Source organism: Notamacropus eugenii, chromosome 5 (genome assembly GCF_028372415.1).
Source record: "Notamacropus eugenii isolate mMacEug1 chromosome 5, mMacEug1.pri_v2, whole genome shotgun sequence".
Lineage (NCBI taxonomy): Eukaryota > Metazoa > Chordata > Mammalia > Diprotodontia > Macropodidae > Notamacropus > Notamacropus eugenii.
In genome coordinates, this window is record NC_092876.1 from 211,863,324 (window position 1) to 211,879,935 (window position 16,612).

The 16,612-nt window shown below is 34.5% G+C and overlaps 1 protein-coding gene and 1 pseudogene across 3 annotated transcripts in view; one reads left to right on the plus strand and one right to left on the minus strand.

Moving 5' to 3' along the window:
* Positions 1 to 16,612, plus strand: part of GALNT13 (polypeptide N-acetylgalactosaminyltransferase 13) — an 800,956-nt gene that overhangs the window by 311,151 nt on the left and 473,193 nt on the right. For all 3 annotated transcript variants that reach the window (XM_072612002.1, XM_072612001.1, XM_072612003.1), the window contains one exon: positions 15,642 to 15,810. In XM_072612002.1, coding sequence (XP_072468103.1) covers positions 15,642 to 15,810 — 169 coding nt within the window. The remainder of the gene's footprint in view (positions 1 to 15,641; positions 15,811 to 16,612) is intronic.
* Positions 2,527 to 3,742, minus strand: LOC140505731 (muskelin pseudogene; annotated as a pseudogene).

Consider the following 16,612-nt stretch of genomic DNA (forward strand, 5'->3'; position numbering starts at 1 on the left):
TCAAGATTCCCTCACCTTCCAAAATTCAGAAATAGCTGTCTCTATATCATATCCACTTCTTCAGCAATTTCTGTATAAGCCAAAGGTATAGAGCCAATCTAAACCTCAACAGAGGACTCGGTCCATTAGTTGCTGAGCAAATATAACACCTGCTACAGAACAAAACTTCATTAAAAAAGTCATTTTCCCTACTATGATCATTTTATATAGCAAGCTAGCATCATTTCTGAAGTTTCATAAGTAGATGGCATTCGTTTCTAAGATACCAACCCAATTTAATGTGAAAAAGTGTTTAAGGTGATGGGAGATTTAGATTAATTTCTCCCTAAGTTAGTGCAGGAGAAGCTACTGCTCTACTCTGCTGGTGACTTTCTTTAAAAATTGAGATGAAGGAAATTTAAAGATAGCTTTCTAATAGCATAAGATCATTAGTATTACATGAAAACTTAGGACTCCTAATTTATAGAATTGTGTTCTTTTGCCCATTTGTATTTGAGTCCTCTCAAAATTTCATTTGTTTCCCAGTTGCAAAATTCAAATAAGGACATTTTATTTCTTAATGTTATTTTCTAACATTTTGAGCAATTCACATCCTGACTTTTTGTTTTTTCTAAACCAATATATTTGAAGTATTTCTGAAATGTTTAATAAAACTTTGTAAATAAGAACAAATGTTCTCATTCTATTCAAATCCTTACTAGTATTCCTTCCCCTACATAGGGGAATACAGGTAGCAAAGTTAATGACATTAACTTTTTTCATTTTTATCATGAATGATCATGCTTTTTTAAACTAGTTAGTTATACAAGTAATAATAATTAAGATTTTATGGGGATAATGTCTGAATTACTTTGATAACCAGGTGATTATTCATTAATTCATTTGTTCATTCAACAAGCATTTATTAAGTGACTACTATGTGCCAGATAATCTGCTCCATGAAATGATACCGAATGAAACAAAACAAAACAAAAAAACTGTTGGTCTTCCTAAAGGGCTTATAAATTATGAGGGAAATATATGCATAAATCATGTATACTAGATAAATAAATTTTAAAAAAGTAAATAAAAAGCTATATTAGTGGTAGGGGAAAGAGTAATTATCATCTGGAGATATCAAGAAAAGACATATAGGAGGTGGCCCTTAAGCTGAACCTTGAAGAGCCCTAGAGATTCCAAGAGTTAGAGGTAAGGAAAGAGAACATTCAAAGCATGAGGTATTGTTTTGTCAAAGGCATGTAGGTGGAAGAGAGAATGTCATGTACAGGGAACAATAACAAATGTAAGTTAAGCTTGAACATAGAATGTGTGTGTCATTGGCTTAGGAGTTCCTCTAATGTGAGATAGGCACAAAACTGGCAAAAGTCTTAGTTAACTGCAGAAGTAGTGGGAGCAAAAATGACCGAAAGAGAAAGCAGATGTGGGGGCAGGGACCTGTTAGAGGCACAGAGGAGGTAGAAAATAGGCCTTGAAAATTCACTTTCAGAGTCATCTGGGTCACTCTGGACAAAGCGTGCCACCCATTTTAGGACTCTACATTAGATATGTGGATAAGGTTCACAAACTTGGCTGAGTGGTGTTGTGAACTAAGGGAAGCATACTAGCTTTACATGTGAGAAATTTTCACCCAGTCGTGGCTCTGGTAGGCTTGTGGCAGCAGATTTTGAGTAGGCTGCTAATCAGAGAGGAAGGGAAACCAAAGGACCCAGTAGACTCCAGGGACCATTGAAATCATTTTCTAGAAGTTTCTTCCATCTTTGTCTTAAGGAAGCATGAAATTGAATGATATACAGAGACCTAGAAAAGCAGACTGGAGACAGATTGTGACAGACTTTTATGTGTCAAAAGAGGAGGCAATGTTGGCCTTAATCAATAGGAAGCTGTTACTATTTCATGATATGGTGATACATGTGTTTTAGGAAACTCATTTTTGGCAGATATGTGAAAGATGGTTTGAAGAGATAAAAGAAGATCATAGATTTAGAGTTGGAAACTCAATTTTGTTCAACCACATCATTGTGCAAAAAAAGCAAACTAAATCCAAAAAGAATTAAGTTATTTGCTCAAGGTTATGCAAATAGTAAGTGAGAGAATAAAAAAAGAACAGATATGAGAAAAACTAAGGAGGTAGAACTGACAAGATTTAGCAACTAATTGAATGTCTTGGTGAGGGTAAGTGAAGAGTTCTCATCTGAGAATATGAGCCTGGGTAAATGGAATAAAAATGGTGTCATCAATAGAAATTTCTTTTTAAAAAATCTGGATTATAGAGTTCCTTACATGATGACCCCTCCCCCTAGAATTTTTTTTCAATAAGAAAGAATACCAATTCCACTTTATTAGCCTAATTAGCAAGAGGAAAGTGTGGTGAACTGAGGGTATAAAGGAAGAGGGTCAAAACTGAAAACAGTGAGATCCCTTCAAAGATCTGATGTAGTCCTCTATCACTGCAACTTGTCGGTCAAAATCCCACATACTGAACGTAGACTTCTTTTCTTCATAGATGAGACTCAAATGATTCTTTAGTTACAGTGTGATGAGGTCAACCAGGTTTCCTTTGTGAGGGGTCATGCTGTCTGGAAAGAAATTTGGTAAGATATCAAAGAGCTGAGTTCTTTGAGCATAGGTGTGATCCACATCCAAAAAGCTGAGTTCTGTGAAATCTGAGCCAGACTTGAACAGAGCTGAAGCTGGGAGCTGAAATTCTTTTGTTTCCTCTGAGTCTGAATGATCCACAGTTACATAAATGTTATTCTGCAAATATTTCAGAGCACTAAGAGGATCAGTCTGAGCTTTTTCTTCCAACCTGTGTTTCATTATGAGATATTTACAATGCCTCAACAAGTGTTCCTTTGAAGGATGGCAGAGTTTCAGTGACCAGAAGTCATCTAATCTCATCTTTGGAGAACAGGATTTATTAGGATTTCCACCAAACAAATAATGAACCTTGTGTAATTCATCATACACAAGTTGTTGGGCAGATCTCGGGCATGGTTCCTCCTCCTATAGACTTTAACTTGGATTATTTTTTGCAGCTTGATCATTTTTATAGACACAAGACCAACTATTCCTCACAATGTCATAAATGCGGAAGGAGTTCCTGACATTCTCATCCCTCATTTGTTTGTCTCTGCTGAGTTCAGACAGGACATGTATTTCATTCAGTTCTGTATCAATGGTTGCTTTTCGTGTAAAACCCATCATTGGGACCATCCCAGAATCTTTCTTGGTGCTATTTGATATGATGTCCACATGGTCACTGTCTATATCATAACTGAAGAAATCATTCAAGTAAGGTTTTGATCGCTGACCATCAAATACATATAAGCAACAATTTTTTGAGTAAAAAAGCGTGCAGTGTCCTATTCAGGACTGGATGTCCTCCAGTGTAGCATTACAGGAATCCTCTCAAAGAAGTTTCCATGTGTGACGTTGGCAGTTAAAAGCAAATAAACCACTGAATTGATGTTCACTGACTCTACTGTCATCTACACTGCCATTATAAGTCAAAATTCTTCCACCAAAAGTATAGATCATGTGTTTTTCAGAATCCATACACATCTGATGATCAAACACCAATTTGGGTCCTCCATCAGTAGCAGTGTCCTCACTTAGCAACATCCATGGGTTTGCATTGATGTCATAGTGGTAGAAGTCACTTTTCCGATTTGCTGTTTCTCACAGAGGAATCCAAGTAATGTCTCAGTGTATAGATCTGTCTTCACTGAATGTTAATACACATTTTATGACAAGATCTGGCACTAGTGGCCAAATCTGGCATTAGTGGTGGAAGAATTTTGACTTGTAATGGCAGTGTAGATGACTCCATCTAGAATTCTTGGGGGTAAGGTACCATGGGGGTGCCCTGGGGGTAGGGTAGGGAAATGACCCTAGATTCAGTTAAAATTCTGCTTCTGACACTTTCTAGTCATGCAGATATGGGGAAGTTATTTTAATTCTTTAAGCCTCGCTTTCTTCATCTGTAAAATGGCGTATGATAACACCTGTACTACCAATCTAATAGAGTTGTGAATATTAAAAGAAGTATTTTATAATCCTTAAAATATCATAAAATTTTTTTTTCAAAATTCTTTCTAAAAAATTCTTATAAACAGCATTAGTTTTCTAAACCCCCCACATTCTTAAAAAAAGTTCCTTTTGATCAATGATCTTGACTCTATAACTTAATGTTTAAATAAATTAGTCCTAGAATGAAAAGTATATTATTCTCACCACACAATAGTAATAAGCTTTTGATGGTTTGAGTATAGATTACTCAACAAAAGATTCACTTTAAAAATAAATTTACTAATCATGTGGCCTTCACGAGATAGGATTTATACATGATTTGAAATGGAAAAGTATTTTAATTTTAGATAGAAATTATTTTAATTCAATTTCAACATTTCATCACATTGGTGAGTATTCTGAAAGTGTAGTGACTTTTTTCCAGGAAATGTTTCTAATGGTAGAATATGTCAAACAACATTTTTATACATCTAAAATATCTTACTGTAATGACAGATTATTTTGGGTTTCATTAACTTTTTAAAGAAAAAAGTCACATTTAATTATAAAATAAGAAACAGATTTTTTTTTACAGATAAGGATTTGCAAACATGCCTTGTACACTGCTTCTAAACACATTTTCTTTGTCTATGGAATCCCTTATTCCTTTCTTTTGATTCATCCCTATTGGACTTCAAAACCAGACTAAAACTTTAAGTACTTCAAAACACTTTTTCTGACTCCCCCAATCCCACTATGATCAATCTTATCTTTTCCGCTCAATTTCCTAACTCCCCCTTCACCAGCACTTATGAACACATTTATACTGAGGGTAAAATCCCATTATATTGAACTTCATGTGACAGGCAGTTTGTTTGCTTGAAATGGAATTTATTTTCAATGAATACATTGCTGAAAAATCACATTTCTAGTCATTAGAAAGCTAATGCCAAGTGACTATCATAGTTTAAATTAACCAGTGAAAAGTAGAGGTCTGAACACCACAGGCAAGAATTGGCAACTTGTTTAGACTTGAATGAGAATAGCTAGCTTTTATATGGCACCTACTATGTGCAGGCACTGTGCTAAGCACTCCATAAGTATTATCTAAGCAGACCTTCACAACAGCTGTGGGAGGTAGGTGCCATTGGGTTCCATTATGATTTCCATCTTGGAATTGAGGAAACTGAGAAAGACAGAAGTTAAATGACTTGCCCTGAGTCAAACAGGTAGTAATGACATAAGGCTACACTTGAATTCAGGTTTTCTTGACTTTAGGCCCAGCCATCAATACAATGTTCCACCGAGCTTCTTAGGTTTAATGCTATTAACTAAGCCAAGCAATACCTAGATCGGTTACTGAGAGATGAGGTGTTGATAAGGGTGAAGAGAGAAAGGGGAGAATCAACGTTAGTTAGAGGTGGGCAGGAAGAAGAGAAAAAGATCTAGATCTATAATTTTGGTAGGCCACAGTGGAATACCGCTCATCTGTCTCCTAGTTACCTCTTGATGATTTTCCCTTATGTGTTCTTGAAACTCTGAGTGTTTTCATTTGAGATGTTTCAGATAGGAATGACGTGATAATTAACAAAATGATACTTTTGAATATGGGAAGAAATTGTGATACAGTTTTCCTATTTCTCCTTTTTTTCCCCTCTCCTTTAGGTGTTAACTTTCATAAGTGATATTTTTCCCCTGTAAATAGCACATAGTAGTGTATTGTTATGGTAGAGGATGGAGAAAATGTTTACTGCGCTGGAGAGAGAATTTCTCACACTAACAGGAAAGTCCTAATATTGTGGGCTGATACAAAGGTCAATTAGGCTTTAGTTATAGTGGAAAGAGCACAGAAGTAGAGCTGGGGATTGACACTGATTAGCTGCACAGCTATAGGCAAGTGATTGAAACTGCTAGATACGTCAATTTCCTCTTCTGTAAAACAGGGATAATAACCCACTATTACCTCACCAACATATCTCACAGGGCACTTATGAGAAAAATCCTTAAGCATAAACTTGTCTGTAATAGACTCTTTGCCTTCTTCTCTTTCCTTCTCTCTTATCTCTGGGCCCAGAACCTATCCGGGGCATTTGATTGCTCATATGACTTAGACAAGATTGAATCACCAAGTCTACTCCTTCCACTGAGATGGAAGATCAGCAGGCCTATCCTGCAACCTTGTTGCATTAATATGTGATAGAAGCTAAGGGCTCCTGGACCTTCCCATTTGCACCACTGGTATACCATTAAAACTACTATGTCTTTCCATCTTCCCTCTGATTGAATTTTCTTGAAAATTCAGTTGAAGTGTGACTTCCTTAAAAACAGAAAGGTCTCTTTTTTTTTAATATTTGTCATCACTTACACCTAATATGGCAGTGTTTATCATTGGTGTTTAATAAATGTGTTTCATTTATGCAGTGATATTTAAATGTGAACTATTCAAATGGTCCCTTTGTCCTAGTGGAGTAATCACTTTTATTATCATTTTGCAAAAATGTCATCTGTTTAGGGTTAGTTGAAGCACAAATACATCCTACAAGTTATCTGTTAAAATTGCGATTTCACGTGCCAGTTGTCTGTGGTAGTATTAAAAATGATATTTGCCTGCATTTTGGAGAAAACTTCTTACCTACTCAGGTGGCTGATGGAAAAGTGCTGCCTTCTTGATTATCTAATAAGAGTTTATCTAATAAGAAAATGTAGTTTAATGTCTTCTGAATTCGATCCAGTCAGAGTTTATTGTCTATAGTTTTTGGGTTTTTTTCCCTGTATAAAATCCATTGACTGAAATGTAATACAGAAAGAAGACCATTTCAAAGAGATGTAATGGGTAAAAAAAGATAATGTTAATTTTCAGTTAGAGCAGGTTCATGATAAATATTAGCAAAGAAATAGAAAATCCTTCAGTACTATTCTTATATATGTTAAAGTAGCAATGAGAGAGAAATTACCCTATACAAACCTAAGGATATTGTGCAAAAGAGAAGCATGACCTAAAGGACCATGCTAAAGGCAGGATAACAATGTACAGCAGCAGTACTGTCCTGTGAGTCGACTATCTACTAATAATGCTATGGTTAGCTCTTAATCTCATAGAGCATAAAGGAAGTATGGTGATAATTTTACCTTTTTTCCCCTTCATTTATACTTTTTTAATTTAGGCAATTATTCTCCAGGTCCATGATTTGTATTCCTGGGTCCATGGTGCTGTTAGCTGTAAAAAATGAAATTTTAGATGATCTAAAAGACTCCTATTATTATTGCCTCTTCTACTCCCAGTTCAGATATAACTAAGTATGAAATCATGCTTATTGACTTAGATATAAACCCTACTTCTGCTGTTGTACTGGGGGTAGTCTAGACATTACTGATGTGAGGAAACTATGGAAAAAAGAAAGTTCTTTCCTGTAATAAAGTATGATTTTTTTTTCAGAATAATCTAAATGCTTGTACTCCTTACTGAAATCAATCATCCATTAACATTTTACCACTTTCAAATGATGACCCAACAATGTCCACCCTCTTTCAGCTGTTGTGCTTCACTAAATACTTGTATATTTTCATTATCATACCTAATTTTTTACCTCCATTAGTCTCTCAGCTTTGTATACATCTATTAATCTTTTCAAAAACCTTCATTTATTTTTTTTCACAGTGTAAAAATATTTAAGCTTGCACAACTGGATTAGAAGTTTTCCCTTCTATGCAGAAAACTTTCTCCCTTGTGGCATATGATATGATTATAGCATTTGATTAAGCTATAAATTGAAATATTCTGGCTTATTTCTTTGACAGCACAAGATAAAATATTTTCCCCTCTTTCCTCTCCTCTCCTCTTTTCTTCTTCTCTCTTAGATTCCCCCACCCACATATATATGCTTCTGCCTCCACTGGTCCTCCAACCCTACTCAAAGCATTCCACATTTTCAGGATCTATTTATCAGATGTTGGTCAAGTTTCAAACCAATATAGCATTCTAAGTCATAGAATTTGTGACATCCATAGGACTAAGGCTTCATTTATTAGAATTCACTTACTCTCCTTTTTCTGCTTCAGCTTTCATTTCCTAATCAGTAGCATCCTGACTATATTCTTCTAAGCTGGACTGGAAGAAGAAATTACTGCTGTTTCTCTTTAGTCTTCATGACCATTGTCCTCCCAGTTACCTATTTACAACTTTGCTTCAGTCTGCATAGAAGAGCTGGGCTCCTCTAGGAGCCATCTTGTTAACAAGTACGTTTAATCTGCTACCATCCGTCTCTCTAGTAGTCTACAAATGGATTAATATTCTAAATTTCCATAATCTTTCACTTCTTTATGTAGTCACTTGACAATGTCAGCAGTTTGTTGATGGAGGTCTTTAATATACATTTGGGTTCTTTTTCCAACAATTGACTCACATTGGTAAAGTTTCTATTTGAAATTACTTTCAACAGTGAAAATCCTTTCTTCCACCAATATTTCATTTATCAAAAATGCTTTAGTTATATACTTCAGGATTTAGTTATTTTGATGCATGTGCCATATTTTTCTTGAGTAGCTAGGTGGTGCAATGAATGGAGACCTGGCCTGGAGTCAGAAAGATTCATCTTTGTGAATTCAAGTCTGGCCTCAGGCACTTACTATCAATATGATTCTGGACAAGTCACTTAACCCTGTTTGCCTCAGTTTCCTCATCTGTAAAATGAGCTGGAGACAAGTAGCAAACCATTGCAGGATTTTGCCAAAAAAACTTCACAGTCATGAAGAGTTGGACATGACTGAACAACAATTTTTTTCTCATGCTTTCTTCTAGATTTGGACTAATTTTGACTTTGTTTTTGTTTTAAACAAATAAATAGTCTGAATTTACATAGGCAGCCAATTCAAGAATGACTTGCACATTAGTCACAAGTCATTTCCTGTCCCTTAAAATGTAATCAATTTCACTTTTTTGGGTCGTACCATATTATTTGGTACTAGCCATGATCACAGCATTCTACTTCTTTACTTGTCATATTGATACAAGGCTTCTTTGGAGCCTGAAATTCTTTTCATTTATTTAGCTACTTATTCCTGATCCATACTTTCCAATGTACTTTTTGCATGCTCACTTTTTCTCATATTTGCATTGAAGTCACTAAATGTCAAGGTATGTAGAAGCAAAACATATTAGATTTGTGCAAAGACTGCAATTTGATTATAAACTTAAAAAACGGGTCAAGCAAAAAAATAAAATAGATGATTCTTAAAAAACCTCCCCTTCAGATGTTTATGCATTGGCTATGTGAATAAATGCTTTTCTGTATAAATGTCTAAATAAATGCTCGTTACTGTATTATTGTAAGAGTCTGAAGGATAATAGTCAAAAGGATTACCAGTTGCTTTCAGTTGCTCTCAGCATGTCTGTTGACATTTGCATAGAAGGTTCTTCGGCACTTTTTTTAAATAGAAGAGGTGCTGCTAAGTACATGTAGAATTGTTGACCTTGCCTTTATGGAAATATGTCTATAATGATGAGACTCTTGCAGCCTAGCAGCATACTCTTTTCCATCTCTTCTTTGTATTACATGAGAATGTTGGATAAGATGATCTTAAAATCCCCAGCACCAAATTATAAGAGCCTATGACCCTGCAAATGACAATTTTTAGCTTAGAAGGTACATTTTTTTCCTGGCAAAATGTAGGAAAAACAAAGGCTAGTCTTGTCTTTTAACTTTTCAGTCTTTTTTTCTCTTAAGATGCGGGGAAAATTCCCAAAGGTCTACCCATGCCCAGATAAAAGCATTTTTTGAAATGTCAGATGTGTAGTCAGTAGCAGCTATTTGAGGATGGTGCATTTAGCTCTGGGGAGGCTTGTGTTTCCTTGATACACATTAAACGTTTAGCTAGTAATTCACACAAGAACTGGGAATGATTAAGCAACTATAAACTTTAGAAAGCACTATAAATACTCCCAAAATACATCTATTTATAAAGATATAACTGATGGTCATCTTATGTTTGCTCATTATAACAGTTGAAGCGATACAGATTTGTTCCTATAGCAACTTAGCAAACTGTACTCTGGGTTCAAATCTTGATTCTGCTATTAAATATTTGCATGTCTTTATTTTAACAAAGGGATGATTTAAATTCATAAGTAAATGAAAGCAAAATCTCATTAAAAATATGGAAGGTTATGGTCCTTTGTATGTAAGAGAAAAGAGAGTCCAATAGCCTTGTTTTTGAGAGAGACAGAGTAGAAGCGGCAAAGGAGACATCTAGGGTCCTTTCAGTGAAGACATACACATATCCTTCCTCTTTTTCTTATGTATTCTTAACTCATGTTTTGAAGATGTTTTACTTATTAATTACCCTTCTTCAGATATAATTACTCTCAGGCAGCTAGGTGGTCCAGTGGGCAAAGGATGTGACTTGGAGTTAGGAAGACAAGTTGGAATCCATCCTCAGATACCTACTAGCTATGTAATTCTGAACAAGGTATTTAACCACTCAGCATCAGTTTATTTTTTTTTTAATTTGTTTAAACAATTAATTGTTGCTTTTCTTTGGGTCCTGGCTCATACCTTACAATGTTTTCTCAAGTGGTAGGAAAAAACAAATTTAAGCATAATCAAGAAGTGATCATGAAAATGCCTCCCAAGAGTTGCAACATGAATATGTAGAAAGATCTTCCATAGCAATTAACAGGGGTTTTTTTTGTAGGACATTATGTTGAAATTGAAGAATAATCATCTTTTCTTCTATATGACATAGCTTAAATTGTATAGTGGATTAATTTGTGTGACATTTGATGGGGGGGGAGAGAGAGAGAGAGAAAGAGAGAGAGAGAGAGAGAGAGAGGAGAGAGAGAGAGAGAGAGAGAGAGAGAGAATATTGATATGTTGATATAAACTTTGTCCTTAATTATTTTACAGGTTGTATAAGCCATCTCTGACTCACTCCTTTCCAGCCTATCTTTGCTATTAAAGCTAGATTTGTCCTTAAATATAATCTAATCATGTTCAAAACCACTACTCAAAAACCTTTATTGAATTCTTCTGTGCCTAGTAAAGTTTCATTTCTTAGTTTTCCCTTCCAGGATCTCTGCAATCTGTCACTAGTCTTATCTCTTTCTCAGCCTAGCTGATGTTACACCTCTTTCAGTGTTGTTGCATAATTGAATCTATTGTTATTTCATGAATAGTCACCACCATGTTTGGCTTCCTGGCCTTTGCATCCTGTGCTTGAAATGACCTACTCCTACTAAATGAAATGGCACTTTCCATGATTCAAATGTTGTGCCTTTCATGAACCCTTTCCTGATCTCCTCAACTTTCAGGATCCTCTCTTTTTTCTCTAATTGTCATCATATTATTTTTTAGACTTGTTTCTGTGTCCAATTCACAGCAAGATATGCTTTGAGAGGGCAGGGTTATTTTGGTTACTTTTTTGTATTTTTTACTGTAGTAGTTGATTCATAAAGGTAGATTTTGCATAAATTTGAAGCCAGATTTGTGTCAAAGGCTTTTACTTCACAGGAAGGGTCTATATATATTTTTGAGATTTTTGTTTTTTATGTAACCGGCCTTTTCCCTCATCTAACAAAGAGTATATAAGAATCTCACTTTGTGATGTTGCCATGTGTGCTATGAACAGCTACTCTTATAAGCACACAGTTCACAAAAGTCCAAGAGGGAAAGTTATTTTTTTAAATAAAACTTATATTAGAGCTCAGGAAAAAACCACACCAGCAAGAAAAATATCCTATGATGAACAGCCCTTCCATTGGAAACCTATTTAATAACATTCTTGTACCAGATAAGTTTTCCAGGGGGTGTCTTCACTTGAAGGTCTAAAGTAGAACATTCTTCTTATAATTCTGCTAAACTCCTGTCATGTAGCAGTGGTATTGCTTCCTGTCAGGGTGCCTCCTGGGGCTCTGCTTAAAGTAGCTCCTCAAGTCCTTTGCTAGAGAAAACCATCTGTGTATCATCATTCCATGCCAGAGAATCCCTCATTTGTCAGTAGATTCAATTCTCCCTGTTTTCACAGCTCTAATGAAATGCCTGCCAAGATAAGTTTCACTCTGAAGCATTCCTTGTGTGCTCTGTTTTATCCTAACCTGTGACTTCTCCAAAGTTTGCTACAGAATAGAAACATATTTTGTCTGCAGGTGGATCTTAGTCAATGATCACAGGTCCAGGCATAATTTTCAAAGTGTGATTGTCCTGTCTTCTTCAGACTGCCAATATGTTTTATCTCTCAACAGGATGGACATTCACCATTGATCTGGAAGCATAACAAAGTATTACAGCAACTCTAAATGATTATTAATTCTTCTAAATTTCTTTTGAACAGTTGTGTAGAATTGTTCAAGTTCTGCTAAGCTGAGAATTTTTAACTTTTTTTGTGTGTATGTGAGTATATGTGATATGGATCTATTTTGTGGTAGAGTAAAAGCTATAGACACCTCAAATTTAATTTTAAATACGTAAAACAAAATATGGAAAACTGCAAAAGAAACTAATTTTATTGGAATATAGTTCTCTTTTCTTTTTAAGTTCATGGACCCTAGGTTAAGAATCCCTGCTTAAGCTACCATGAGCCTTCATCTGCTAAAGTAGAGAGAATTAGTAGTATGATACTGTACATTCCTTGAAAGAAAAACAGATAAGAAACCCAATCCTTGCTATTATTAAATATACAATTATATTATTATTATTATTAATTAAATATATAAAAATATAGTTAAATATACACATCTATATACACATATGTGTGTATATATATATATATATATATATATATATATATATATATATATATATATATATATATATATATATATATGGAAAACTTGAGCAAAATACAGAGGAAGAGAAAAGCTACAAGGGGTTATAGACATGACTAGAAAAAGTAATAAAAGAAAAAAGGAAGTTTGAGTGAATAAAACAAAAGCCTTACTAGTTACCATTTATTAAATGTCTACTATGTGCCAGTCACTGTAGTAAGTGTTGGGGATACAATGAAAGATAAAAGATAGTACCTGCCTTCAAGGAGTTCACAGTACAATGGGGGAGACAGAATGCATAGAAGTATGCAAAAACTATATAAAGGATAAATGAAATAATCAACAGAAGGAAAGCACTAGAATCAAGAGAGATGTGGAAAGTCTTCCTGTACAAGGCGCTGTGCTAAGCCCTTTTACAAATATTATCTCATTCGATCCTCACAACAAACCTGGATGGTAGGTGCTATTATTATTTCCGTTTTAGAGTTGAGAAGGTTGAGTAAGCAGAAGTGGTTAAGTGACTTGTCCAGGGTCACACAGCTAACAAGTGTCTGAGACTGTATTTGAATTCCTGATTCCAGGCACAATGCTTCATCCACTGTGCAACAAGCTGTCTCTGATCCCACAAAGTATGCTAAGAAAGAGCAGTCATGTAGATGGGAAAAGAACCAGGAAAGAGTGGTGTTGTAAAAACCTAGAGAGAAGAGATTACCAAGGAAAGAGAGTGAGTGGCAATGTCTCAGTCTGAAGTGAAATCAGGAAGGATGAGGATTGTAAAAAGGGTGCTGTTAGCCATACTGTTGTCCTTTTTGGTCTCATAGTTTCTACAGGGTGTTGCTCTGCTGAACACACCTGACAGTAGATGGTTCCCATAGCTATGGAGTGATCTACTTCCTGGCTCATCTGAAAGCTGTGACTCCCTTGCTCAAAAAAAAAAAAAGAAAAGAACAGGTGCCATTAAACTTTGGGGGCTTAAAAACTTGTCAGTTTAAAAACCCATAGGCATTTCTAGCTTTTTTCTTTTTCAGAATTCCAGAAGCGCTTGCCTAAGAACCAGCAGCATTCTTCTTGGATTTTTTTTGCTTTCTTCCCAAGAATCTTGGCTATGGGCATTTGCAAAGCTATTATTTTAAACAAAGAACAGGGTTCTCCCTGCTAGCTAATGTTCTTAAACATAACCTTTCCTTTGAAGTACCTACTGTATGTGTTTGGGTTCCTTCATAAGAGACCTTGCCCTAGCTTATAATTAGTATTTTTTTTTTTTTTACTTTCTGAAGGCTATGCTCTTAAGGCAGACTATTTTGATTTGGTCAGTATTTATCAAACAGTTATGGTTTTCTGTTTTTAAATGCTAATTCTCTTTGATTCTCTCATTTGAATCCATGGTCAGAGAAAAAGCCACAGAGACATCCTTAGCTCAGGGACCAGATTTTTGCTTCTTTTACCAGTGTAACCCTATTCCTGGCTTTTTTCAATGTGGATATAGCCAGGTGAAAGATTCACGGAGGTTTGGGGGCCAACCCCAACATTTTATTTTGTCTTAATTTTACTCCTAATAATTCTTTTGCGAAGCACCATATCTAGGGAATGTATGGCTGAGGCTCCCAGTGGATTTTCTGTTCTCTTGGGTCATAAAATATTTTAACATTTCATTAAGTTTACCTGATGACACATTTTTGTATGAACTTACATGACTTAGTATGTTCAGTTTTAGATTTTTTTTTAAAGAAATGAATAGAGAAAATTCAACAGCTTTAGTGTGTATATATATATATATATATATATATATATATATATATATATATATATATATATATATATATATATATATATATATATATATATATGAGGAACCTGAGGCTCAGACTTGGAAGCTCTTGCCATTTACATTGATTTCCACTTGTATTTTCTCCTCATTGAATAATGAAACGCAAAATAACATGGTAATACAATTTTAATTAACGAATACATACAAGTAATCAAAATCAAAATTGACATTGAAATTATATATCATCACTAGAGAACAGATTCGGTGAAGAATTTAGGGAAAGGGCAGTGCCTTTTTTAAAATATTGCATTAAATTGTCTTCTTTAAAAAGTTCAGTTTTGTGTTCCTGCCAAAAAATAAATAGATTGTTATAACTGAAACTTCCTGCTAGCGTTTCTTTGGATGTTGAAACTAACTAGCCATGGTATAAATTTAAACTCTGAGCAATATTTTTGATTAGGTGCCTATCTTCATATGTCTATAATTCAAATCTTTTCAATTAATATGTACAATGTTCATATTTTAATGTTTTGTGTCTGCTAATGACATTTTCCTTCATTAGAGTGTCAAGGAAAGCTTAGTTCTTCAAGGCTAGGTAGGATATTAGAACCCAAGCTTTGCAAAGGCGTTCATTTCAGATTCTCTCTATCATCCAGCCTAGTTCAAGAAGGCTAGATGCTTATTGCTGGAGGGATTTATTTTTATTTATTTATTATCCATAGCAACTCACAAAAAATAATCTACTAAGGCATATACATATTGTTACCTATATTAGTAGAGAGAATACCCATAAATAAGAAATCATAGATCCTTGAAATTCCAAAGAAATTAGATTTTATCAACCATTTATAATTCACCTTTTGAACCTTTATAGGTTATATATTTTTTGATATTTTGGAAGATGGTTTCAGCAAGGTAATACATTCTACATGGAAAATAGTATATGAATTTGTGCTTGTGTCTGGTCTTTTTTATGCAGTCTCTTTTGCATTAGACAGTGCAGAAAGTGTGTAAATTTGTAAGACTTGATTGTTAGTGTATGGAGCTACTATATAAATAACACATTGCAATCTTGTGTACATGTACTTATACACATATGTCTTACAGCTGTTATTTCAAGAAACCAAGAAGGGCCAGGAGAGATGGGGAAAGCAGTGCGGATTCCTAAAGATGACCAGGAGAAAATGAAAGAACTGTTTAAAATCAACCAGTTTAACCTTATGGCCAGTGATTTGATTGCGCTTAACAGAAGTCTCCCAGATGTAAGATTAGAAGGGTAAGTTGAAAATTGTTTCAGAATCATATCTATTTAATACTCAACAAATCACAGACTATTTTAGTCTGAAAAAATATTATAGTGAACAGTTAATGCCATTTCATTTGCAGAATTTCTTTCAGAATAGCACTGAAACTTATAGAAATATTTGCTGTGAAGTCTACATGTTTGATAAAAGAATATTGTAGTTACACTGGACCTGCAAAATATGTGATTTGCAAAAATCTCAGACTACACTGGTTTAGAAGACTTTCATGGGCCTTTTTATCCTCTTTTGCTTTATGGTGAGCAGAACAGCTGTATTGGCAAATTTATTTGTCGACATAGGAAGGTCTGTTTCCTTTTGCTACAAAAAATAATCAACTTATCTATTCCAATATAAGAATAAACTGTAACCTGTGTGATTTTATATGCTTTTTTATTTCTATTTATTATGACTACCAGTAGCTGGCTAAGCAATTTGCCCAGCTATCTATAATGAGAATACTCAGTTATCAGACAGTAGTGCAGGAAGTATGTATGTGGAACTAATAATTTTACATGAAAAATGCAGTTACAAAATTAAAATTGCATTTGATTAATTGGAATTTTTTTCTAGATAGCAGAATATATTGTGAAGTGAGCATAGCAAAAACTAGAGTATTTAGTACCACTATTTTTATTTTGGGGAAAATCTGAAAACTCAAACAACAGAAAGAATATCCAAAAGCTCTAGCAAAAAAATAGATAATTTAGATGAATTTCAATGTCTTATTTTTATTCTTATAATTATTATAAGGTATATAATTGTATTGCTATTTAT